Source organism: Triticum aestivum, chromosome 2A (genome assembly GCF_018294505.1).
Source record: "Triticum aestivum cultivar Chinese Spring chromosome 2A, IWGSC CS RefSeq v2.1, whole genome shotgun sequence".
Lineage (NCBI taxonomy): Eukaryota > Viridiplantae > Streptophyta > Magnoliopsida > Poales > Poaceae > Triticum > Triticum aestivum.
The window spans coordinates 733,147,826-733,172,592 of NC_057797.1; the positions used below are offsets into that span (position 1 = coordinate 733,147,826).

Here is a 24,767-nt window from a genome sequence, read left to right on the forward strand (position 1 = left end):
ATCAATTTTGGCCAGTCGTGCGGGCGCTCGAACGAATCTGGCCCAACACGCTGGGTCGCTGGCTCCGTCGGCCCATCAGGCCAGCGACGTCTCGTTTTCTGTTATTGATTAAAACGATCGAGTCGAGAGACAAGCAATCGATCATCAATGCGTAGGTATAAAAAAAAAATTGTGTCAGAATCAAGGTATGGCAGCCGCCATACCCTGCCCACCGGGGGCCTCCGCCAGTGCACACGCACACATTATTCTTATAAGCATCTTCGAGAGACTGAGCCGGCATATCATTTTGAGATTTTACGAGATCACCTAGGCGCCTCATAATCGACGAGAATGTCTACTCCACTAAACGCGCATCGCCGAAAATATTGAAAAAAATTCAAGATAAATGGGAGCACCGGGACTTAAATCCTGGTGGGCTGGGGATACCATTGTACACCTAGCCATCCAACCACATGTTGGTTCGCAGCATGCCCCGTCCTTGCATATCCACATTGGTGCCCTAGTCTTGCAATGCAAATTGTTGCACGTTCTGCGCAAAGGTCGTCTCACTAAATTCACAACATAGTGGGGTGTTGTTCTTGAGCAGGGGATCTCTTGGGCTGCAGAGGATTTAGGTAGGAGATTTGAGGGAGGATGTGTTGGGTGTTAATAGGGGGAGGGGGGCTTGAGACGAGTACGAGGAAGAAGATGCCGGATCCGTCCAAGGAAGGAGAGGAGGAAAAACTGACGTGCAAGGGCCCACAACACATGTTGCACACACGTTTCCAAAAGATAATTTACTTAAAAAAATTTAAAAGTATTCATCATTCATTTAAAATATATCTATGCAGTGTAAAAAAATTGTCCGCGCTAATTTTTAGAATGTTCCTATGGTTCAAAAACAATTTGGAAATTCAAAAAATGTTCATATATTTTTTAAATAGTCTTCTCATTTCTTTTCTTAAATATTACAATATAAAAAATGACACATAATTTCAAAAACTGTTTATTGCCAAAAAAATGTATGTGACATTTAAAGAAAATATTTATGTGTTTCGAAAAATGTTCATCACAATTTAAAAAATGATATAAAATGTAAAAAAATGTGCGTATAATTTTCTAAAAATGTTCCATACCATCAAAATATTCACACTCTACATATGTTCATGACATTTTTAAATATTTATACAATGTCAAAAAAATATTTGCATAATTAAAAAATGGTAAGCCTGTATACGAAAAATGTCCAGCATTTATTTGAAGAAAAAGCCCACTTGTATTTGAAAACTGAAGAAAAAGGGAAAACAGAAATTAGAAAAAAAAATATCAAAAAATCATTGAAAACTGATATAAAACACATCGAAACAAAAGAAAATAAAAAAAGCGGATGGAAACTTCTAATGCTGATCCATGAAAACTTACCAAAACTGCTTAGAGAAGTCTCCAAGAACACATATGTGGGCTGGCCCGCTTGCCCACACGCCAAAGGCGGGACGAGCTTCTGTGTCGCAAAGAGCGAGACATAGCTCTGGTGCCTGTTCCCCACAATAGGAAAGGAAAGGATGGCCGCAGCTAGGGTTATATTTAGATCAACTAGGGATTCTACGGTAGAGGCAGCGACAAGCTTTCCAGGGAACGACCAACCTTTATCCAGTAAATGTTTACAGAACACACATATAACGAGGGTGGTTACACAGCGAGATATGTCGACATGAAGCTAGAGAAGTGGCAGCCCTGGCCGACCTGTGTACCTCAGCATCCACATCTCAAGGCCAAAATTGGAGAGGGCCCTTGTTATTAAGTCAAGAATAACCAATAGATGTGGCATAGCTAACCATTTACAACAAGGATATACTTAAAATGTAGTCAGGATTTCTTTCTGTTGCTACCTACATAGAACCAACTGTTATATTGTTATTACACTTGATCAGCTATAAGTTAACAGCTTGGTACAAACAATGTTAGGCAGCTGCAGACAGGGCTGGACTAATCACATCTCGATGTCCTCCAAATCTGGCAGAGGGAAACGAAGTATAGCTGCTATTCCTGTCAACTGCGCCAATTCTGTTCAAACACATCAGCAGAGAAAAATGCAATCTCAGAACGCAGAAACTGTGCAGTAAATTGATTTGTAATAAAGAAATTCCTTCTTGCTTCAACCTTTTTGCCATAGCATGCAACTATAACTACATTCAGTTAATTATTAATTCTCTTCGCAACATTTCCAACGGCGTGACACTTTATTCCATCTCAATATTTTTCACTGATTGTAGTGTGAAATGAGCAATTATGAATAAAGTGAACAGTGACAGCATACTCACGGTCACCAGAGACATGCATCGAAGAAAATATGTGCACTGTACCACCATATTTCTTGACTGACTCAACCAGGTTCACATACTTTCTCCTGCTAGCAATGTCCGTGTTCCTACAAGGGGAAGCAGAAGGAAAATAAATAAACAGCAAGACTGTACAGGCAAATTGCAACTCATGAACTTCTGTTTCAATTTTCAGGTCATATTAGATGCATAGGAAGCGCATGTACATACACATATTCGGCTTGAAGCCACTCATCAAACATGGGAACCTCCCTTGCTAATGCCCAGACTAACAAAAGTGAATTGTTGATATGCTCACCAGACTAACAAAAGTGAATTGTTGATATGCTCACCAGACTAACAAAAGTGAATTGTTGATATGCTCAGACTAACAAAATGAACTATTGAAAGGGAAGCCTGCTATTTTTTCTTGCAGAAAATTTTCGATTCCATTCCTGTGGTGTAAATAGCCTAATATGGATTCACAATCAATAGCATCTTCAACATCAAGAGTAGTGATCAGCAACCAGCTCATGATGCAAACTTATTTCAACTGAACAAAGCAGGCTACATAAAGCAATAACTTGACCTAAGTTTCTGCTCGTGACCTTTCAAAAATAAAGTTTGTAGTACTCATTAGTTAGAACACATAGTAGTAGTTGCTACAATAATTCTCTTGGTATCAAGTGCTCGTTCATGCCATGATGAACAATAAGGAGTGGAAATTAATATATATACCGATTCAGAATTTGCAAAACCCAAGTATTTCATTAATCTAATGTTTCCTGGTGAGCCACACAATTCATCCATAGCAGGTAGGCAAGCAAGCTTAACCAACCTACCGCAATGGCCACATCGCACAGTTTTGTTGCATTGAGACTTCTTTGTCAAGTTTTTTGTGGCTATTGTTCTAATACCAAACCAACCACACTTTACGAACAGAACATATGCACAAGAAATAACAGTATAATCAATTCCATAAACATGACTTACCGAAACAAAGTATCTGTCATCAGAAGAGTTTGTATTGCAAGACGTTCATGTGCGACCTCAACGTGCTTAGGTCCATAACACGCTCGGGCTGAGTCCTGCAATTAAGCAGCAAACATTTAAGTCTAATCAGATATGCTTGAACTAAGCAGAATCAACGGCTGCAAGTCATAAACACATAAAATCAGTACAGTAACTGTTCTTCCGATCTAAAATACAAGTGTGTATGTATATGTATACATGGTCAACATCTAAGCAGTAGCAACATATTAGATAAGTTAAGATCAGTACTGAAAAACCATCAGTTACAAGTTCGCTTGTTCAAGAGGCTTACATTAGTAAGCATAGCGAAGAACTCCTTCAAAGCTTGCACCTGCAAATTACAATAGAAATACAAGACAAGATCTGAGCAGCTGCATTTAGAATCTGTTTTGAAAGTGTCTGGCATGTGTAGTTAATCAAAATATGGAATTTTTTCAGAGGAATCATACGTGTAAGCTACGTGATATATTGACAACGGGGAGTTCTAAATGAGACTTACCTCCTGTGCCGCTTTTGTATCTTTTATCAGTGACATCACACCTGGAGTGTCCAATACTTCCTTCAAACTATGCCTATACCAAATAACCAATAATCAACAGCAACATTAGGATCAAAGCAAACAGAGAGCAAAGAGAAAATAAAGGACCAGGAAATACATAAACCAACCACTCATTTAGCAAATATATAGCTCAGTAGAGGATTAGAGTATTCCAGAATGACCATACAACTGGTCACAAGCAAATGAACCACTTGTATCAGCCGGATAGACATGTTAGTAGTACGACATCAAGCAAGTTTCCAACAGATTATTCAGAATTTTAGAAGCAGAACCTAAATCTCCAAGTATTACCCTGTTCTAGCTTACATAGAAGGGGAAAGATAAACAGCCAAAACAGGTCGAGGAGTACACAGAATCAATTGAATGAGAAAATATAGAACTCACTTGTAGCCTGAAGGTGCATGTGCAAGAATAATGCGTGATTTGTTCTCAATTATTACTCTCAAGTCTCGCCGTGCAGCTTCAAGATGCATGTAATCACGAAACTGATCCTGTGATTAAGATAAAAAGAGAAGAAAAAAGAATAGGAATTGATATTATTTTCATGAAGATATGGAGGGTTTAACTTATGCAAGTAGCAATAGATGGACCAAAATGGAAGTAGACAGTAGCACATGTTTCAAGTTGGAAACAAGTGTCGATGGCAAAAGTAACATGCAATGATGCAATTGACTGTATTGCCAGGTGCAGCCAAAACCATGATAATTTGACCATATTACACTGGTACATACTCCCTCCGTCCGAAAAAGCTTGTCCCTCAAATGGATGTATCTAGCACCAAGTTAGTGCTAGATACATCCATTTGAGGAACAAGCTTGGGACAAGCTTTTTTGGACGGAGGGAGTAAAATTTAAACTGTATGTACTCAGCAAACTCTCTAGTTACCCATTAAAACAGGACAACGGGTGATGGTAAACCATATGTAGACGGCGGATGTTAGTACAGTACTACGCACTCAAGTTGGTAACGAAATTAGGGAATGGAAACATCAGGCTTTGGGTAGTCCCTCGAGACATGGAATATATCTGCAGAACATATTGTTTATAAGGCATCCTGTCTTGGATGCTTAAGCGACGCTTCGGTGCCAAGGTGCCCTGTCAGCGCCTTACAATTATGCCCGCTTTAGGCGCTTAGGCGTCAGGGTGGTTGTTGCTTGCCTTAGGTCATGTTACCACCTTATAAACAATGAACCAGTGCTGACATATGATACGACCAGAGCAACATATAAGCCCGAGACCTTTTTCGTGAGGCATGGTTTATTTTACTATTTGATAGGTTATTAACATTAACCAACTGGTTTCTATTTTGCCTATCAAGATCGACTCAGAAATTGATTTAACAACACATGACAGGCACATTTATCATTCTTCAAAAAACATTGTTTAAGATGTTTTCAGACTGATGACCCTTATAAAGAAAGTATTATAATAATATATATTTTCCCTCTAGGTATGTGATTACCTTAGTAAAACCTGGGCTTGCAATTACAACACACTGGACCACTTCGAAATCAATGTGCTTCAGCAAGGCCTGCAGATAAGCAATGTAATGTGTTACAAAAAAAATCATTTATAAACATTCTCATTTCTTGTGAACTTTGAACAGATTATTATGTGCTTACTTGCAAAACATGCTCAAAGAACTTCTTGAGAGCCTGCATAGGGAAAAAAAGGCTGCCAACTCAGTAGCAAATAGATAAGACAAATAAAATCCACATTATCTTATAGAATAGTTAACGTACCGATTCGTAACCAGCAATGGCAGGTCCATGTTTCCTAGGAATCGATGTTTCAATACGTGACCTTGTTGCTGTTATGCTGTTTAAAACAGTCATAACTAGTAAGTTGAATGAAAAGGCAGAAACAACTCAAGCCAATCAAGGACTAGGGAAGCAATAGTAAGAACATGCCAGAATCTGTATGACCACTGGATGTTCATATTTAGGGGAGACCATAGACAAATCTGTTGTTCCTGTGTAACTGCACAGGGTGCGTGAATATTGAATGAAAATACTCGTGAAACTTCAGTTTGGTGTTAGCACCATCTGACATTCTAGTTCAAAATCGGTGCCATCACAAGATTATTCTTTTCCATTACATATTTTATAGTTATGGATTCTTGTCCAACACCGTCTGAGATGGTTTGGGCATATACAACACAGGGCTCCAGAAGCGCCGGTCCATAGCAGAAGGATAAAGCATGCTGATACCTGATAATGTCAAGAGAGGTCGGGGTAGAACAAACTCGGGAGGAGTCCGTAAAGAGAGATCTGAAGGACTGGAATATCACCAAAGAACTAGCCATGGACAGGGGTGTGTGGAAGTTAGCTATCCACGTGCCAGAAACATGATTAGGTTTCGAGATCTTATGGGTTTCAACTCTAGCCTACCCCAACCTTGTTTGGGACTGAAAGGCTTTGTTGTTGTTGTTGGATCTGTCCCTGGAAATACCACCCCCCCCCCCCCCCCCCCCCCCCCCCCCACACACACACACACATACTCACAAAACGGAAAGTCAACTTTTAAGGTAATGGTCGCTTGGATAATAGAACCTCATCAAAAGGGTGCAAAGGTCAATGTAACTTCATGAGGTATGCTTATCATGAGAGAATCAGACAAGCTTATTGTAAGGTTATCCTATGAAATAATCATATTTAGCATGACTTGCATGGGATCTAATTATTTAAAGCAATTCAAGAAGAGAAAGCAATGAAATATTATGTTCAGCGAGTAAAAAATGGTTTTGGATACCTTCTCCCAATAAGGAATAAGTGGGCAAGTCCTTCTTGCATAAGAATAACTGCTAGATCAGCACTTGCAGTAGGATCTGAAGAGGTTTAAGTGCACACAATTAAAATACTGTCTTTTTTCTTTTGTGAAGCAGTAGCAGTGAAGCAGATAATGATAAAGGCTGTAATATCTGTCGAAGATAAATCACATACCACATGCTTGTTGGATGGTATCAAGTGCTAACCAATCCCAATATTCCTACACAAGTAGAAAGAGTCCATTTAGATTTTCAGAGTCATGTCCAAAATTAAAACTGATTAAAAGTTTAAGCAAAGGGTACTGTACTTATCATCAATTGTAAACCAATATGGTAGTCCTCAGAGTAAACAGGTACAATAGCTTAAAATAACTTTTGGGCATACCTTTCGTAGAACAAAAGGTCTCTTCAGCTCAAGTTCTAAAGTATGAAACTGGCCAATCTTCACGTGATCATTCTCAGTAATATTTTTGCCACGGACGCGCAAAACGTTCCCCTCCTTGTCATAATCTACAGACTATGCCCAAGATAAAGAATCGTGTCATTATCAAATTAGAAAATCATATAATTTTGTTTTTTATAGCATCGGAAAGAACAATAAACAAAACAAAGAAAAGCGATGTACAAGGTGTTAATTCCTAGGCATGGTGCCTTATTACCTCTGCTCAATGCATTTTCGAGTTATCAAGTGATGATGCTTCATTAGGTGCTCATTATACAACTCTTTTTTTTTTTTGCAAGGAAAGCGCTACGTTATTATTCTAACGCAGTGGCAGCAACATGCATATAAGACCTACACAACTGCATCCCTTCTCTAATTTTCAGGTCATGTATTACTTGAGCCATTTCAGTACATATCCGACAGATATGATCTAGAATCAGTAATAACTCTAAGCTTTTGCAGCCAGTATGCTAATCCCCTACCACCTTCCATCTGTGATGTCAAAAAGTACGCAGTCATAACAACGATGATGCCTAATGTTGGAAGCCAAAATGGTTACAGCTAGAACCACCAACTAAACAAAGTCACTCGATGGGAATACCGAATAAACAGACAATATCACCTCAACTACAATTTCCAACTTTAGCTTCACGCGCTCCGCATCACGTCCTCCAGAAGCAGAATCCCTGAGAACTTTCCTGTAAACGAACAGAAGAAGATGATCAATTTCGAGGGGATTATGAGTTTCCATGGTATACCAGATAACTAGAAGGCCCTTGGACAGAGGCTTGAACTTGTCACAACTATACTACTCCCTCTGTAAAGAAATATAAGAGCATTTAGATCACTACTTTTAGTGATCTAAACGCTCTTATATTTCTTTATGGAGGGAGTATCATGAAGGAGAGACAAGTCATCACGCGAATGGTGTACAATTCCACAAACCACGGTCAAGAGCTGAGAAATACCCATCATAGCCAGCTCGACCTTATTTTTGTTTTTCTTCACCTGGCAAACCATGCCTCCCATGCAGGAACCTACCCTAACTCTGCTTGCACTTGCAATGGTCGACCGAGATCCATAAGAGTACTTCGAAACTAGCAATCAGAAAGTGTCAAACCGAGGAGAGCAAATTATGGCGGCTGCAGCATCCACCAGAAGACTCGGTTGCTAACTACTACTAGCATAGTGTGCATAGAGCACATGAGCTGAACCAAAAAGTAACACAAGCACCACGATGCAAAAGGAGAACCCACCGGACAGTGACGGCCTGGAGGCTGTCCCCGACGGCGATGAGATTGTACGCGTGCCACAGGTCGTCCTCCTCCTCCGGCAGCAGCTGCGCAACACCAACACAGGAGCGAGCTAGTCAGCAGCCACGCCCAAAGAACCCCACCAGGGGCCAGCCCGGGCCGCTCCTCAAACAGAGCGCGCCGAGAGGGAGGGGTGGGGGAGGGGAGAGAGGAGAGGAAGACCTTGGCGGAGCCGGGCCCGTTGCGGGCGAGATTGCGGTGGACGAGCTTCATCGCGGCGGCGGCCGCCGGAATCCGAGCCGCAAGGATTTTCGCTAGGCGATTCTTTGCTGTCGGGGACGGCGGCGAGTGGAGGGGAGGGGATTCGCGGCGGCGAGGGTAATTAACCTGCTCTCTTTTTTTTCCTCCTCGGTTTAGGAATCCTCGAGATTCCCTGTGCTACACCGCTTGGGCCTTGGGCGGCACGAGGGGAGATGCGGCCCGTGACTGCAGGGCCGACAAAGGCTTGCGGAAAGCGACGCAGCCCAGCAAGTCCTCAAAAAAATAAAACGCGGCCCAGCAAGCCGAGAGAACAGCACAGACCCCCTCTCTCCCCCTGGTCGCCGTGTCGCTCGCATCTCCGCACGCACCGCCGTCGCCGCCGTGCCCCCCTTCTCCCCCGTTCCCCCCGCCGGCGGCTGTCTGTTACTCCGGGATCGGACCGGCCATCTCGCGCCGCCGAGGAAGGAAGGGCATGGCTCTGCGAGCGGCCGCCGCGAGGCTGGCGTCCTCCAGCCTCCGCCGCCGCCACGGCCACCTCCTGCCGGCGGCCGCCACCGCCAGCCAATCGGCCTTCCTCCACTCCCACGCCACAAGCTTCGGTACGCCCCACTTCCTCCCTCGTCGCCCCCTCTCTCGTGGCATGCTTGCTGCTCACCGCCTCGTTCCTCGTCAGGATTCAAGCAGGTGCGCGAGGACGAGAAGAGCAAGCTGGTCGGCAACGTATTCAGCAGCGTCGCCTCCAGCTACGACGTCATGAACGACCTCATGAGCGCTGGGCTGCACAGGCTCTGGAAGGACAGGTTGGTCAGTGGAGCTCAGTCCATCACTCTGTAATGGGGATTCGTTCTTCTTACCGAATTCTTCTGACTTCTTTTCTAGGCTGATCTCAAAGCTGAATCCTTTTCCCGGGATGAAGCACCTCGACGTGGCCGGTGGGACAGGTAAAATAATACTCCTAGTTAGTTAACAGGGGTGTCCTTCTAGCACTATACCCTCATTCAGAATATAAGATGGGAATCATCAGATTGACGCAATTATGACAACATAGAGAGTCACAAACGAATTTAGTGGAATCAGATGTCTTGGTACTGTGGCTCTCCCAAATTGCATGTTCTGGGATGGCTTACCTTACACAAACTTCATACTGATTCCTCAGCATTGTTCCCATGTCCATCCTTTCCCTAACATAAGAATTATGCATTTCCTGTTGCTAATGATATCTCTATGTTAGTCTGTGATAGACTCCTCGTTCATTCTCTGTCATGATTTATGTACTAATGTTGATCGTTAACACAATAAGTATTTAAATTTCTGTTCTGCCTCCCTCCATGTGGCAATGCAAGATTTATTGTCCATATTTCCTCTACAAAGTGATGCATTTAAGTAAGGACCTCTTCTTTGTTCTAAAAATTATGTGATGCTCAGCTTATCATAGCCTTGTTCTAGATTGATTGCACAGTGTACACCTTGTCTTCCTGTTGCTACTGTATCTTTTTATTTATGAATGACTTCCTTTTGACATGTTATGCTGCTAAGAAGTTTCTGCACCAATATATTGCCAATGCTCTTGAACACTCGTTATGAAATGTGAAATAATGTACCTGGCATTTCTTCTATGTCAACACCAGGGGATGTTGCGTTCCGTGTAGTCGAAAGAATTAAGAGTGTGAGCCACAGAGCTACGCAGGGTACTCTTACTGATATGGAAGAAGACACTCACATTTATGTTTGTGACATTAATCCAAATATGCTAGATGTTGGAAAGAAGCGTGCTACCGAAAAAGGTCGTGGTTCATGAAACTCATTTCATCATGCCACCTTAATTTCAAATGTTGTTCTGTTGTCTGACAGGTTATTCTTATTTCAGGCTACAATGAAGAGCAGTGCCTTAGTTGGGTACAGGGAGATGCAGAAGCTCTTTCTTTTGAGGATGGGTCTATGGATGGCTATACTATTGCATTCGGGATCAGAAATGTTACACACATTGAGAAAGCTCTATCAGAAGCTTACAGGTGGGCCACATAAAAATCCTGAACCAACTAACAGATCATACCCCAGTCTCAGTTTTGATCTCCTGAAGTTTCTACTATGCTGTAGGATTTGTTGCGTGTGAAATCTGCCTAGGGTTTCTGTTCTTTGCATCTAATCAGTTTCACATGGATTTGTGTGTTTCAGAGTTCTAAAGAAAGGAGGAAGGTTCCTATGCTTGGAGTTGAGTCATGTAGATGTTCCAGTTTTTAAAGACATGTAAGTTTTCTTTGGTCAAGTATGCCAGCATTGTAGGATAAATTTGTATGAGAAATGTCTTCAACATTCTGTTAAAATTAAACAAGCAGATGCCGGTCCTACAATTAAACTGCACTGTTCGTTTTCAGCATTTGTAGTAGGCACTGCAACAAAGTTATAATCTGTTAGCAACCAATTTGGCTATGTGTTAAACATCGGCTGAACTTGCCCTAAGTAGGCTCATGTTTCTTGTTGTCGTTTATTTGGTACAAATAGAAATGACCCTTTTTTGTTTATTGCTTCAATCATAGTGTTGTCGCATCCTTCCCAAAAAAAGATCTTCCCAGTGCTTTTGTGGAAAGTAATGTTAATGTTGTGTTCTACTGTTTCGATTATTTCTCTCTGAACTTTTGGAAGTTCACTATCCATTTTTTTCCTCCAGTTACGACATCTATTCATTTTCTGTGATTCCGGCTGTGGGAGAGCTAGTTGCTGGTGATAGGCAGTCGTACCAATACTTGGTCGAGAGCATTCGTCGGTTTCCAAAACAGGTGAAGATCAGCATTTCTAAAGAATTTCCTGTTACTGAGCTGACTGGTTTCTTCGAAACTTCTTGCTTTTTAGTGATTTCTACCATATGTCAAACCTCTAGATTATCTAGGAGTAATTAGTACCTTGTAAAACAGTATTGACATTGACTGTTCCTGTCACAGCAAAAGATATAAAGCTGAAGGATGCAAGATTACAACACTTTTCAAGCATTTCATGTGTCTGTATATGTTCCGCATGTCTGCTGATCAAACTACTTTTACTTTCCAGGAAAAGTTTGCTCAGATGATCCAGGAAGCTGGATTTGAAGCGGTCGAATATGAAAATCTGGTGGGCGGTGTAGTTGCCATTCACTCTGGAGTGAAACTGTAGTATAGGTCAAATAGCAGCACGGCCGACAGACGCTTCCGTGGGTAGTGGTGGATCTGGATCAGGCATTTGGGGCTAACAATTTACCATTTTCTTTGTTAAAAAAATCATGTAACTATTATTCCTGTTTATGTAATTCAAAATAAGGACAGACGATGATCTGCTCAGTGGTTTTGTTTTTTCACAATTTATATAGTTTGTGCAAGCAATCCCTGTTTCTTCAGTTTGTGCTATACCTTGCATCTCTATATCTTTGAACCTGCTATCGAGTAAATTTGTCATCTGGGGGAGAGCAAAGATCACACAACACCAAAATGTAGGGAGGAAATCACTACTAAAAATCCTGACAGATAAATATGGAAAGAGAAAAACAATGTGTCTTTCCATTGATTGCAGATACCCTAGAAAACAAAATAGCTTTGATTCAATCATACATAGCTTGGAGGATTTCAAAAAATAATCTCATCTACTATAAATGATTTCTCCCTGTTGGTGTTACCATCAGCACCATGGCCATTGAGCATCCCTCCAGACGCACCACCTCACCCCGATGCTCCCTCTGCCATCTTTGTAATCCTGATGGTTCGAGTTTTCTGTTGTTTCATCGGTCGTTGCTGTGCTGCTTCTCCCAATGCTCTCTCTGGGTTTCTGATGCAGGAAGCTGCAGGAGGAACGGATCTCAAGGTCGCGCTTCAGAGCTTCGGACCTGTAGCTCCCGCTCAGGTACCTCGGATGGTCTAGGAATCTCACATTCTTCAACCAAAGCCTGAAGGCCTGAAGAGGAGCAGAGGAACATCAACAAAGATTACATGAGCTTGCTTAACCTCAAAAGGCGTAAACTATGTCCAGTAACAATCGACTGACTGAAGCATTTTAAAGAGATGATTCAAAGCTACGCTGAATAGACAATTCATTCTAGCCCTACTTAAGATCAAGGGCCACAAATGCATGTATACACGCAAAATGCACAGTGAAACGTAGAGAAAATGTTAGTTCAGGATATGAAACAAGCTATCTCCTAATTTTAGTGACAGTGAGAATTATATAGATTTATGATGCTCCAACCAACAACCAGCATACTCTGCAAGGGTGCATCTGCCAAATTACTTGGACCATCTTGGTGTTGATAGTACAGTCGTTTCAAATTTACAACTCCCAATTGTTTGATCATAGTTCTAGCTCAAGTATTAAAGATATCCTGTGCCCTGCAACTTCAAAATCCGATACGGGAGATATGAAATACCAATGTTTACTTCAACCTCCTTTTCAAATTAAGGAGCTCCCCGCCCCCAATTTAATTTCGCGATGAAACTGATAACTCAGTCAGGATGTTTAGTTGAACTTTTGTACCCAACATCAGCTATTTCTTGAGCAATGCTTACGTGCTTAGTACGATTTCCAGAAGAACAGCCTTCTGAACTTTTAACAGTTCATGTCACTGAATTCTGTGTTTGAAATGCGCACATCATGTCAATTTTGTGATTTTAAGTTGACTCATCCTGTCATAAAGGACAACTAATAATGGATTGCACGCAGATGACCGGAGAAAAATAATGCCAACATGGTCCTCTGCAATGAAGCCAAGTCACTGACTGCGCTGTCACAGCTTCTCTCTGACGAGATAGACGAATAGAAAGTGTCTGGCCTGAAGGGGGGCAAACTGTTGCTACAGCACTAATGTTTCGGTTTTCTCTCATAAATCAATCCCAGCCGTCACAGCCATAGTTTCCCCACCTTTAGTTTAATCTGCTAGTTCATGTACAGCTTTTCTTCTTTACTTTCCATTTGCACAATGTACTAACCTTGTGTACTTTCCCCCTAACTTAACGGCAATGAAAAGCAGCGCTGCTGCATTTATTAAAAAAACATAATGTTTAAACAAAAATCCAATATAGAGATCCTAAAAATAGCACATTCCACATTTTACCCTTATTTTTTAGCCCTTGAGTTGTGACGGCTTTTACCCCATTTAAAAGATCGTGCCACATTTTACCCGTTGTTGTGACCACGTGATGGCATTTACCCTACTTTATTATTTTCTCCAGATTGACAAGGTGGACCCATATGTCAGGATGATGTCGCAGCTGACTTGGTGGACAACTTAGACATGTTATTCATTAGGGGCAATATTTCAGATTGACAAGGTGGACCCATATGTCAGGATGATGTCGCAGCTGACTTGGTGGACAACTCAGACATGTTATTCACTAGGGGCAATATTTGACATCACGCAGGGGCAGCACGACGTGGCTAGCTGCACCAGTTTGACAAAAAATGACACTATTATCCGACGAGACTTAACACAATTCTTTAGATCTACAACGAATACATATCCGAGCTGTCAACCAATTAGCTGCCACGCCGCCCCTTGTCAAGTTTGGGTAAATAACAAAACGGCATAAAAGCTGTCAAAAGGTCTGAAGTAAGGGATAAAATACGGCAAGATTATGTAACTGGGATAACGGCTGTCATAAGGTCTCCACTATGGGGTGAAAATACAATCATAGAGATCATAAAAATAGTATATTCCACAGTTACCCCTTGATTTTGACCCCTTGAGTTGTGAAGTCATTTACCCCATTTAAAAAAATCTTGCCACAATTTACCCTTAGTTGTGTCCATGTGATGGCATTTACCCTACTTTATTATTTTCTCCAAATTGACAAGGTGGACCCATGAAGGGGAGCCTTGGCGCAGTGGTAAAGCTGCTGCCTTGTGACCATGAGGTCATGGGTTCAAGTCCTGGAAACAGCCTCTTACAGAAATGTAGGGAAAGGCTGCGTACTATAGACCCAAAGTGGTCGGACCCTTCCCTGGACCCTGCGCAAGCGGGAGCTACATGCACCAGGTTGCCCTTTTTTGACAAGGTGGACCCATATGTCAGTATGATGTCGCAGCTAACTTGGTGGACAACTCAGACCTGTATCATTAAAGACAATATTTGACACGGCACAGGGGCAGCACAATGCGGCCAGCTGCACCTATTTGACAAAATTTGACACCATTTCATAAAATTTGATGAGACTTAACATAATTCCTTACATCTCCAACGAATACATATCCTAAGGTCCCACCTTGTCAAGTTTGTGTAAATAACTAAACGGGTTAAAGCTGTCAAAAGGTCTGAAGTAGCGGATGAAATGCATCAAGATTATGTAAATGGGATAACAGCTGTCACAAAGTCTCAACTATGGGGTGAAAATTGGAATACACTCTTAAAAAACTTTGAAGCTTTTCTCAATATTTTTAATGGCAGAGATGTCGTAGATCAAAAAGAAAACTCTTAACTAAGCTCTATTATCTATACATATTAGTCCAGTTGGTCAACCAAGAAAGATAATTCAAGAATCAAATGATCAACATAGGAAAGAGAAGTAACGAACAAGTTGATCTAAAAATATCTGAAAGACTGTCTATGAGGATAGCGTTATGCTCCCTCTGTTCCGAAATATAAGTCTTCCTAGAGATTCCACAAAGTGACTACATATGAAGCAAAATGAGTGAATCTACACTTTAAAATATGTCTACATACACCTGTATGTTGCATTCCATTTGAAACGTCTAAAAAGACTTATTTAGGAACGGAGGGAGTATATGAGAATGTAACCATAAACATAAGCATGGTACCAGAACAGGAGCATTGAACATAGGAAAGTTACCTCCCAGTATATCCCTGCAGCAACCTTATGAGGCATCAGCCAAAAGAATGTTGCTAGCTTAACTGAGTCATTCGTCTGACCAACTAACTTGGCATCCAAAGCTGCAGTAAAATAGTTCCCAAGTGTTGGATGCTGAACCGCAATAGCCACGTATAGATTATTGCCGGGGGCATCAGCACGAATACTCCAATTGCCAGACATATCCTAGAGGTCACACAACAAAAAGGAAAGCCACTAAGATTATGTAATGGACTAATTAATGGTAGTGGATCGGATATAACAAGTCCAAATTAGCAGAAACTAGAAACCAGCAGACAATTTGCATAGTATAAACACCATTAGTTGTCACTTGTGAGCCATCAGAAAAATATTATGCAGTGAGCACCGTATGCAACAGGATAGAGCCAAAAATGTTTCATTTGAGAAAAGGAGCAAACAGAGTAATTCACAACTTTTTTGTATATTTCTTGCCTAAAAAATTCACAGTTCATCACGCCCACATTTGTCCGAATGAACACCTCCATGTATATTCTATAAGATGAGAACCATACCATGAAGGGGCTGACATGTAAAGGTTTTGCAACGAGATCGGAACCCGGTTGGAAGGTAAACATCACCTTCTCCCCCCAGGGAGTATTTGTGACCTGAAACCAATAGTAAAATATTAGACAGTCAGCAATGTAATGACCCTCGCAAAAAGAAGAAAAAGGAAAACAATGCAATGAGCTAACTAAAAACCAATCAACATGAATCCAACACAGAGGAGATGCCTCACTTCAGCGATGCACATCTTGAGGTCTTCATTTTGTCCTTGCGCCGCTGCGTCATAGCAGTAGTAGACGCTTAGTGGGTTCTGTTCGTATCCCACGCTCTTGGGCACCGTCAGGAGACGCCTTTATCAAACAACAAAGAACTAGCTCACCTCAGCGCAAATGAGCAAAATTTACAACAACAACAAAAATCCTAGTTATGCTTTTGCAATACAAATATTTTTTACATACTAGAACAGGCAATGTGATTTTACAATAGCGTGCAAGAAGTGGTGTGAGATTTGTTCACGAGACGTGTCAGAGAGTTGAGAAATGCATCGCAGGGCGTCAGGGGTTCAGGGCCTTACACGGGGCCTGAAGTGGAGGCGATGCTGCGGGCTTCGGCGGCGGAGAGGTGGCCGGAGAGGGGGAGGAGGTCGAGGTCCACGAGGGCGTAGCGCACGGCGTACTCGAAGGCGTGCCCCGCTGGCCGCCGGCGCGAGTGCCGGACGCGGCCCTCGTAGAGCCGCGCGGCGCCGGCGCCGGTGCCGCCGGGAGCGGAACGGCGGGCGAAGGGGAGGCGGAGGAGGAGGAGCAGGGAGAGCAGGGTGGAGGTGAGGATGGTGGTGGCCAGGGAGGCCAGCAGGTAGAGCGCCTCCATTGGCGGCTGCGGCGCTGCTGCTTCGGTCTCCGCAAATCCTTCAGTTTTCACAAGGGAAAAATTCAGGATTTGTCAGCAGCAGCAGCTGAAAACCATGTCTGACTGAAAATTGGTTCAGTTGCCTACTATTTTCAATGTCAGGTTTCAGTTGGTGGATTGATGTTGGCCACAAGACAAGAGGGCATTTTGGGTTGGATTCTTGTGCTGTTCTGGACTAGCGTTTGCGGTGGACAGTGCCTACACGTAGGTAGATGGGGATTTCAGTTAACTTTTTCGTCCAATCATCTGGCACAAATGGAGACTACAAATGTACTACACTAGTTGGAAATTCAGCAACAAGTCGGATCAGTCTAAGATAAGAAGTGAAATGCAACAGTTCAGTTTAGTTCAGTACCCAGAAACATCTAGTACAGTCTCGAATTGTTTCTTTACCGATACATCATCATTTGCAGATTATACAAGATGACAGCAAGAAAGAGTCTACTAATAACAATAACATACAGAAGCATCAAACAGGGCTTTTCTTTTGGCAGATTAAGAGAGCTTTTATTTATTCTAGAGGCAGAAGAGTTAAGCATGTAGAATCTGACTGCTTGAAGGCGTGAGATCGCTGAACGCCCTGGGAACCTCCACATCCTGCCAACGAACCAAGTAATCACAAGAAGATTGCTTCTTGACATGGCCGATGACCACATGGAGACCACGGCCGACGACGACGATCTTGCTCTCCAGGCAGCTCACGGACAGAGGCTTCATGATCCGCTCGGGCATGGGAGGCCCGTCCACAGGATCCCAGGAATCCGTCTCCGGATCGTAGACCTTCACCTTCATCCTCTCGTACTCGGAGATGACGAAGAGGCGTCCGTCGATGACCACGCTGAGCCCCGTCCACCCCTCGCGCATCCCGGCCGGCATCGCCTCCCAGCGGTCGGCCTTGGGGTCGTACACCTGCCCTCTCGGCGACGAGAAGAAGGGCCACGCGCAGCCCTCGGTGACGTAGAGCCTGCCGCCGACGACGGCGGAGTCCGAGGAGGCCATGTTGGCGCCCATGCTGGCGATCGGCTGCCACACGCCGTTCACCGGGTCGAGGACCTCCGCCGAGTCCAGCTCGAACTGGTCCGTGCTGTATCCCCCGGCGACGTACACGCGGCCGTCGATGACGCCGCCGGCGAAGAAGGAGCGCGCCGAGAGCATCCGGGGCACGACGGTCCAGCGGTTCTTGCAAACGTCGTACTTCAGCACCAGGTGCAGCGGGCAGTCCATGTCGGAGACGAGCCCGCCGCAGACGAGCAGGTGGGCGGCGTCCTCGCCGGGGACGGCGATGCAGCCGAAGCCGCGGGGGCAGGCCCGGTCCCGGCAGGGCATGCCGGGGATGGCGTGCCAGGCGAGGGAGTCGAGGTCCAGCACCTTCCACTGGATCTTGCCCGTGCAGCGGTGGAAGGCGAGCGTGAAGAGCCAGGGCGAGCGGAGGCCCATGGCCTTGCGGTGCGTGAAGAAGCGCGCCTTGTCGGCCAGCAGGTGGCGCCAGCGGCGGCACACGAGCCTGCAGGCGCCGTGGGCCTCCACGGGCAGCCGGAGGAGGCAGTTGAGCGCCGCGTCGTCCGGGAGGCCCGGGATGAGGGGCGTCTCCCATGGAGGTTGCTGCTCCGGTTCGGTTGAGGACGGTGAGGTGGTGCCGGCGAGCCGGAACCTGGGCGTCAGCTTCATGTCGGAATCGCCCAGCTTCTGGACCGGAGAGTGGTGAGACGAGACTCGAACGCGGCGCATGCCCGTCTCCAAGAACACTGACTGCACAGGGAAAAATCCCCAATTTCTTTGCGCCCTGCCAACCTGATGCGCGCATGAAGGAAATCAATCAGTCAGTCACTTGAGAATTCATTCGTTCTACTAGTACAGAGGAACTGATTGCCAATCAAAAGAACAACTGATAGAAAATCGGAGCTGCCCATGGAAGAACTGCGAGCTGACCAAACCCTAGCTAGTTCATTTTAACCCGCGCACTATCCAATTCGCAGCCAGTCTCAGCTAAATACAGCACACACCAAGAAAGAAGAAACTACAGTAGTATCTAAGTTCCAATTCTTGGAAGAAGATATGAATCAAGATGATACTTCCACAAGAAAATCAAGAGAAAATAAGGCACTAACCTGAATTGCTTGCTGATAGAACCGATGATGCCTGCTACAAGGAGGAGAGCCTTCTCTTCTCCTGCCTCCTTTTCCTGCCTGGTGGTGTGGCGTGGTGTGTCTGATTCAAGGAGGAGACGTCTGCAGGAGGAGGGGCAAAAATCTCCCTGCCATCGTGCTTGCTTTCCACTAGCCGATACTGCTCCTTTTAGCCACAAAAAAACAGAGGCAGCGTCGAACCCAAACAAAAGCAGAGGGTCGGCAAAGCGGCTGAGCTGAACCTTTCCCCGTCGTCTGCACTTTCAACACCTTGTTCGGCGACCGGGTCCCACCATCCGTTGGACGGCCTACCCCCTCTTGTTTTTTTTTCATCACTATATATACATCACATTCTAGTTGAGTAAAGAAATTCGCAAGGCCTAACCGTATTTTGTTTTATTGTTGTGTGTTTTCTCCCTGTATCTGTATGCATGTTCGACGATGCAATTCTCTTTGTGTTTGCTCCAGTGACACAGTGAGGGGCTCCAGCTGAAAATCATCCGAGCTGATGCCGGCCACAGGTATCCATCATCGATCGATCCACGAGGGGAAGAAGATGCTACCAAACACATATTGTGTACAGTGGTAGATAGAGATTGCACCTAGAATCTCTGGAGTGTTAGGTGAGGTGTTTTTCCTTGAGTGTTAGGTGAGGAGGGGGTTGGTGAGCCGAACAAATCAATCGTTATCCAACCAACTGACACCGCTTTGATTGGAGGGACAGACTCGGCCACCAAGTGAAATGGAGCTGTTCCATCCTGGAATTAGCCGTTTTGAATTGAGTGAAGTCTGATTTAAACCTTAAGATTGTAGAGCTCGTCGTTCGTAAATAAATCCTCACCTTTAAATCCCTGAAATTTGTACCCTATCCTCTGCAATCCCGATCGTTTTCAACCCTAAACCAATTCTAGACCAGTTTGTAAGCATAATCCCGGCCGGGATCGCTCGTTTCTCTCTATGACAACCTGGGCCTGCATGTCATCTTCATCTCCTCTTCCTTTTCTCTCTTGCCTGGGCCCATTCAATCCGAGCAGCAATGCAGCGTACGTTGGTCCTTGCGCAAACTGGGCCAGTGCGTCGGCCACATGCAAGAGCGCTCGGAAGGAGGTGCCGTTGATATGATCTGCACGTCCTGGATCTTGGATATTACATGGCCAGTTTGCAATGCTACAGCTGAGTACGCATGTGTAAACACAGAAAAAGTAGAACGCATGTGGAAACTGGGCGAGTGTGTAGCACGCATGCAATGTCTAGCTAGAAATCAATGCACGCCTTCCTTCACATCATCGATTCCAACACAAAATACACAAACCACAAGCCAAAATGTGGCTGTCCATGCAAGTCAGTCCTCGTCTTCCTCCAGCTCGCCGTCTCCACGGCGACGACCAAAGGCAATGTTTTATACTTGTGCTTATCATTTCTTGTAAGCTAGGATCATTAGCTGGTTAGCTAGCTAGCCTCTCGGAGTTTGTTAGCACGTCGTCATGCACGTTTGCATCTGCATGGCCCATGTACGATTGCCCTTTGGCTTGAGCAATACAATCATGTTGCCTCACTTCTCTCTCCCGTTCTACAGGCAAGCATCTGCTCACGACGATCATCAAGGGTGGTGCACCGCGCCGCTGAGTACCGGCCACCTGACGGTGCTCGACCTATCTGCACCGACCACCACGTCGCCGTGCAGCGGGCAGACGACGACCGGGACGCTCTCCACCCACTCCACCGACGGCAGAGCAGACGACGACCGGGACGCTCTCCACCCACTCCACCGACGGCAGCAGCCCGCTGTCCCTGATCTCTGCCGCTGTCACCACCACCCGCAAGCCCGCCCCCTCAGACGCCGTCGGTATAGCCGGACTCGCACGCTCCAGCGCCTTGTGCCTGATCCAGCTGGCCAGCACGCAGAAGGTGGCCAACTTTCGTGCTCTGCTTCCGGAGCGACGGCAGGACCAGGGCAACAGCCATCACGATGTGGACCGGTGTAGTGAGTAGAAAAAAAAATTGATTCTGGTTGGGATCATGTTTTTCCCCGTGCACCAAACAGGTTAAGGGTTGGGAATGACCGGGATTCATGAGTATAGGGTATAGATTTCAGGGATTTAAAGATGAGGGTTTATTTATGACGAGCTCTACAATTTTAAGGTTTAAAATAGACTTCACTCTTTTGAATTAGATGGGACCTGCATCAAACGGTGCCTTTCATCACACATGAGACAAAGATAGACAAAAGATTTCATTTCCTGTACTAAAAAAGAAAGAGTTTCGCTACCTTGGGACGGTTAGAGTTACTGCCGCCCTTTACCTGGGCAGGAACTACAGCTAGTCAACAAGGAGCCAGGGTTCTGAACTCAAGGCTTTAGAGAAAATATAGGGAAAATACATCCTACAGCCGGGTGTAAGAGCATCTCTAGTAGAGCCCTCAAACTCCTAAACTCTTATAAATAACCGCTTTTTTTACAATTTGCGAGCAAAAAATTGCATAGACTAAAACCCCTTAACCCTCAAATCCTCAAAAAAAATTAAGGATCCAACCCTCAAACCCTCTTCCAACCCTGAAAAGTAAGGATTAGGAAGCAAAATCTACCCTAACCCTCATTTGACGGTTATTCTCGCGCGGGAGGGAAAAATCCCGCGCCCATGCCCGTGTCCGCCGCTGCTAGTCGCCCCCGCCGCCGCCCGGTCGACCTCCCGCGCGCCCGCGCCCACCCCGCCCCCAGCCGCCGGCCTCTCCTCCACCTCCTCCCGGTCGCGGCCGCGCTCGCCCCGCCCCCGGCCGTCGCCATCCGTCCCGCCGCCCGCGCCGCCCGCCGCCTCCGCCTCCTGCCTCCCGGCCTCTCCTCCTCCCGCACCCCTCCGCCTCCGCGCCCTCCGCCTCGACCCGCCGCCACCGCCCTCCGGCCCGTGCCCGCTCCGCGCCCTCCGCCTCGACCCGCCGCCACCGCCCTCCAGCCCGTGCCCGCTCCCGCGCCCTCCGCCTCGACCCGCCGCCACCGCCGTCCGGCTCGTGCCCGCTCCGCGCTCTCCGCCTCGACCCGCCACCACCGCCCTCCAGCCCGTGCCCGCTCCCGCGCCCTCCGCCTCCCGCCTCCCACCCCCCGGCCATTGCCCTCCGGTCGCGCCCGCCCCGCCCTCCGCCCTCCGCCCCGGCGCCGCCCTCCGCCTGTCATGCACGAGGTGCTCGACGGTATGCCCGCAACGACAACGTCGTTCATGGGGAATATTCCGTTATGAGGGTTGGGTTTGAGAGTTTTAATCTTTGTCCCTGTTTGAACGTTTGAGGGTTCTACTAGACATGCTCTAAGTATCCCCGCCCTGACATCCCTCCGATCGTACTCATGGATGGGTTTTGATTTAGTCGTCTAAGACTTAACCATGTCTCAGTCGGCTAACTGTCATGTGTGTGGGGTTTCGCTCGCTTTGACTCCCCTGTGCTGGGGTTGTATTGACCGTTGTGGGCTTTAGTCGTGGTCTCTGATGCCTTTGTTTTTGGCCTTTTAGTCGGGTGGGCTTGACTGTTTTGGCTGGGCTTATCCCTGATTGTACCTTTTAGCACTTTTCCCTTTTTATTTGATAAAAAAGATACGGGTTTGCTAAGTCTGAAGAGGCTAGCTGTAAAGTTGACATAACCAAAATGGGCATCCTGTCTTGCGATGTTGCACTGTGTTAACTGAACAGTATTCAGATGTTACTGGCTAGCTACAAGGAGTGCACAAAAATCTGAAGACAGAACTAACTACTAGGAGTCTAGGACAAGTCATACAAAATTGAAAAAAAAAACTTTTCATGTGAGCATGACCCAGCTCATTTAACATGCATGAAAGAAAAAACCGTTGGACTAAAAACTTGTGGCATTAAAAATGCCCGACAAAGTTACTCAAAAGAATTTCTCGATCACATGCTCTTGCAGTGGCAAAGCCAGGTTCTGGCTGTGTAGTCGCCTGACTACACAACAATTTGGCAAGTCAAAAATGGGTATAGCGGCAGAACAAATAAATACTATAGATCAGCTCAAAAGAAAAATGCTATAGAAAATGACTACATAGGCCCACGGTCATCTACGTTGTGTAACCTTTGGCTGGGCAAATGAAAGCAAAGTAAGTCGTAATAACTTCCTTGATCGGCCGGTCCATAAATCATGTGATTCTTCTCTCCACCTTTTGTGTTTTCATTTGTGTAAACCGAAATCACTAATTAAAAATACTCGTTGCAAAGAATACTCCACTTTCTCAGGTCGTGACAAGTGACGCACATGCAGCGCGCCACTTGTCACAACCTGGAAGTTTTCCTTTTTTGTAGATTCGTTTATTCAAAACGCTTTATCTTTTAAACTGTGCGTCCAAATTTTGAACCGTTTTCATCATTGGATTCCTCGCGTCGAGATTTCCAAAACTAGATCCCATATTGATAGGTTTTGACGAACTTTTTTTCACGAAAAAATCAGGCGAAAAAATTGAACGGGGAACACGGTTTTTTCCCTTTTTGAAAGAGGCACACCCGTGCCTCTCGTGAAAACAAAACCATGACTCTCGAGGAAGGAAAAAAACAGAAAACATTTTTTTTTCGTTTCAGAGAGGCACGGCCGTGACTCTCGTGAAAGCACAACCGTGCCTCTCGCGGAAGCAAAACCATGACTCTCACGAAAGAAAGAAAAACAGAAAACGCTTTTTTTTTTCCTTTTTGAGAGGCACGGCCGTAACTCTCGCGAAAGTACAACCGTGCTTCTCGCGGAAGCAAAATCATGACTCTTGCGAAAGAAAAAAACAAAAAAAACGCGTTTTGTTTTTCCCTATCCGAGAGGCACGGCCGTGACTCTCGCAAAAGCACACCCGTGCCTTTCGCGGAAGAAAAATTGTGACTCTCATGAAAGAAAAAAAACAGAAAACGCGTTTTTTCCGCTTCCGAAAGGCACGGCCGTGATTCTTGCGGAAAAAACCGTGACTTTCGCGAAAGAGAAAAAAAATGAGTTCTTTTCGCGCAAAATAATTTTTTTCAATTTTTTTAATCAAAAAGCTAAGGAAGACAGGGAAAACCACAACGTCGAAAAAGCCCGAAAAAAACCGTTTAAAAAGTCAAAAACGCATGCAGAAAAATAAATAAATAAAATTCAAAGGAAGCGTCTAGAGCGCGACACGTGGCGAATGGCTAAAAGCGTGCCAAGTGACGCTGATCGTTGCGAGGCTCCTGAAAAAGCGCTCGTTAACTAGTTGCTCCCGGTGTAAATCTCTAACCTCTCCAAGATGTGATCTTTGGTTTGGGCTTCAAGCACGGCCAACCTCCGGTGAGCCGTGAGCCGTGAGCGACGCATGACGCATCTCCATCATCGGTCAACATCCAGTCCAACACCAATACGAGGCAATTGCCTAGTTTCCCTTTTGGTTGTAGTTAAGTTATATCTTTCTTCTCAGCTTTTCTAGTTATCTTCCAATTTTCTTATCTCGCGAGCAATATTAGAAACTAAGAGATTGTTCCTTACAAAAAATATGTCATTTTTTTGGCCATATTTTCTCAGCAATATCTTGTCTGTGTCAGATCTTCAGTTTGGTAAATGGATAGCATGTCTTCAGTCTGACTCGCGTAATAGAATAGAGGACAATTTCTTGCATCATTGTCTCAGTATATACTACTCATGTTAATTTTCTACAAAAAGAAATCATTATAGAAACTTGACATCACAAGGTTTTGATCCTGGCACCGCCACTGTGCTCTTGGCAACTTGAAAAAAAGGCGCAGCACGGAAAGTTCTGTGTATGCAGTATGCACACCCTGTTTAAGAATTTCA

General features: G+C 45.0%; 4 protein-coding genes across 4 annotated transcripts; 1 reads left to right on the forward strand and 3 right to left on the reverse strand.

Annotated features, from left to right (window-relative positions):
• Positions 1 to 1,727: 1,727 nt before the first annotated feature.
• LOC123190678 (protein PELOTA 1) lies at positions 1,728 to 8,777 on the reverse strand. Its single transcript, XM_044603370.1, has 15 exons — positions 8,572 to 8,777; positions 8,353 to 8,435; positions 7,719 to 7,794; positions 7,040 to 7,171; positions 6,830 to 6,875; positions 6,639 to 6,714; positions 5,630 to 5,705; positions 5,510 to 5,542; positions 5,350 to 5,418; positions 4,273 to 4,379; positions 3,829 to 3,901; positions 3,622 to 3,660; positions 3,291 to 3,385; positions 2,301 to 2,407; positions 1,728 to 2,043 (listed from the first exon to the last, which is right to left on the reverse strand). Exons 1-15 carry the CDS (start codon positions 8,620 to 8,622, stop codon positions 1,970 to 1,972), a joined length of 1,137 nt encoding a protein of 378 aa, XP_044459305.1. The 5' UTR covers positions 8,623 to 8,777; the 3' UTR covers positions 1,728 to 1,969.
• A 136-nt stretch (positions 8,778 to 8,913) lies between these two features.
• LOC123190680 (2-methoxy-6-polyprenyl-1,4-benzoquinol methylase, mitochondrial) lies at positions 8,914 to 11,963 on the forward strand. The gene is made up of 8 exons (XM_044603372.1): positions 8,914 to 9,209; positions 9,284 to 9,410; positions 9,490 to 9,551; positions 10,239 to 10,394; positions 10,478 to 10,622; positions 10,786 to 10,857; positions 11,279 to 11,387; positions 11,656 to 11,963. The coding sequence occupies exons 1-8, from the start codon at positions 9,083 to 9,085 to the stop codon at positions 11,755 to 11,757; spliced, it is 900 nt and encodes a 299-aa protein (XP_044459307.1). The 5' UTR covers positions 8,914 to 9,082; the 3' UTR covers positions 11,758 to 11,963.
• Positions 11,964 to 12,113: 150 nt separating this feature from the next.
• Positions 12,114 to 17,009, reverse strand: LOC123190679 (uncharacterized). Its single transcript, XM_044603371.1, has 5 exons — positions 16,531 to 17,009; positions 16,189 to 16,306; positions 15,965 to 16,057; positions 15,414 to 15,617; positions 12,114 to 12,528 (listed from the first exon to the last, which is right to left on the reverse strand). The coding sequence occupies exons 1-5, from the start codon at positions 16,821 to 16,823 to the stop codon at positions 12,256 to 12,258; spliced, it is 981 nt and encodes a 326-aa protein (XP_044459306.1). The 5' UTR covers positions 16,824 to 17,009; the 3' UTR covers positions 12,114 to 12,255.
• A 177-nt stretch (positions 17,010 to 17,186) lies between these two features.
• On the reverse strand, positions 17,187 to 19,304 carry LOC123190677 (F-box/kelch-repeat protein At1g30090). The gene is made up of 2 exons (XM_044603369.1): positions 18,971 to 19,304; positions 17,187 to 18,653 (listed from the first exon to the last, which is right to left on the reverse strand). The coding sequence occupies exon 2, from the start codon at positions 18,588 to 18,590 to the stop codon at positions 17,394 to 17,396; it is 1,197 nt and encodes a 398-aa protein (XP_044459304.1). The 5' UTR covers positions 18,591 to 18,653; positions 18,971 to 19,304; the 3' UTR covers positions 17,187 to 17,393.
• Positions 19,305 to 24,767: the final 5,463 nt, after the last annotated feature.

Excerpts from the sequence above, each read along its gene's own strand:
- LOC123190678 (XM_044603370.1), bottom strand. The coding sequence starts at position 8,622 with ATGAAGCTCGTCCACCGCAATCTCGCCCGCAACGGGCCCGGCTCCGCC. Across the intron at positions 5,543-5,629 it reads CCATTGCTGGTTACGAATCG|GCTCTCAAGAAGTTCTTTGA; the intron begins GTACGTTAACTA and ends TTCCCTATGCAG. Across the intron at positions 2,044-2,300 it reads GATGCATGTCTCTGGTGACC|AATTGGCGCAGTTGACAGGA; the intron begins GTGAGTATGCTG and ends GTGTTTGAACAG.
- LOC123190680 (XM_044603372.1), top strand. The coding sequence starts at position 9,083 with ATGGCTCTGCGAGCGGCCGCCGCGAGGCTGGCGTCCTCCAGCCTCCGC. Across the intron at positions 10,395-10,477 it reads GAAGCGTGCTACCGAAAAAG|GCTACAATGAAGAGCAGTGC; the intron begins GTCGTGGTTCAT and ends TTCTTATTTCAG. Across the intron at positions 10,623-10,785 it reads GCTCTATCAGAAGCTTACAG|AGTTCTAAAGAAAGGAGGAA; the intron begins GTGGGCCACATA and ends TGTGTGTTTCAG.
- LOC123190679 (XM_044603371.1), bottom strand. The coding sequence starts at position 16,823 with ATGGAGGCGCTCTACCTGCTGGCCTCCCTGGCCACCACCATCCTCACC. Across the intron at positions 16,058-16,188 it reads TCAAGATGTGCATCGCTGAA|GTCACAAATACTCCCTGGGG; the intron begins GTGAGGCATCTC and ends TATTGGTTTCAG. Across the intron at positions 12,529-15,413 it reads CTGCAGGGATATACTGGGAG|GCCTTCAGGCTTTGGTTGAA; the intron begins GTAACTTTCCTA and ends GCTCCTCTTCAG.
- LOC123190677 (XM_044603369.1), bottom strand. The coding sequence starts at position 18,590 with ATGCGCCGCGTTCGAGTCTCGTCTCACCACTCTCCGGTCCAGAAGCTG.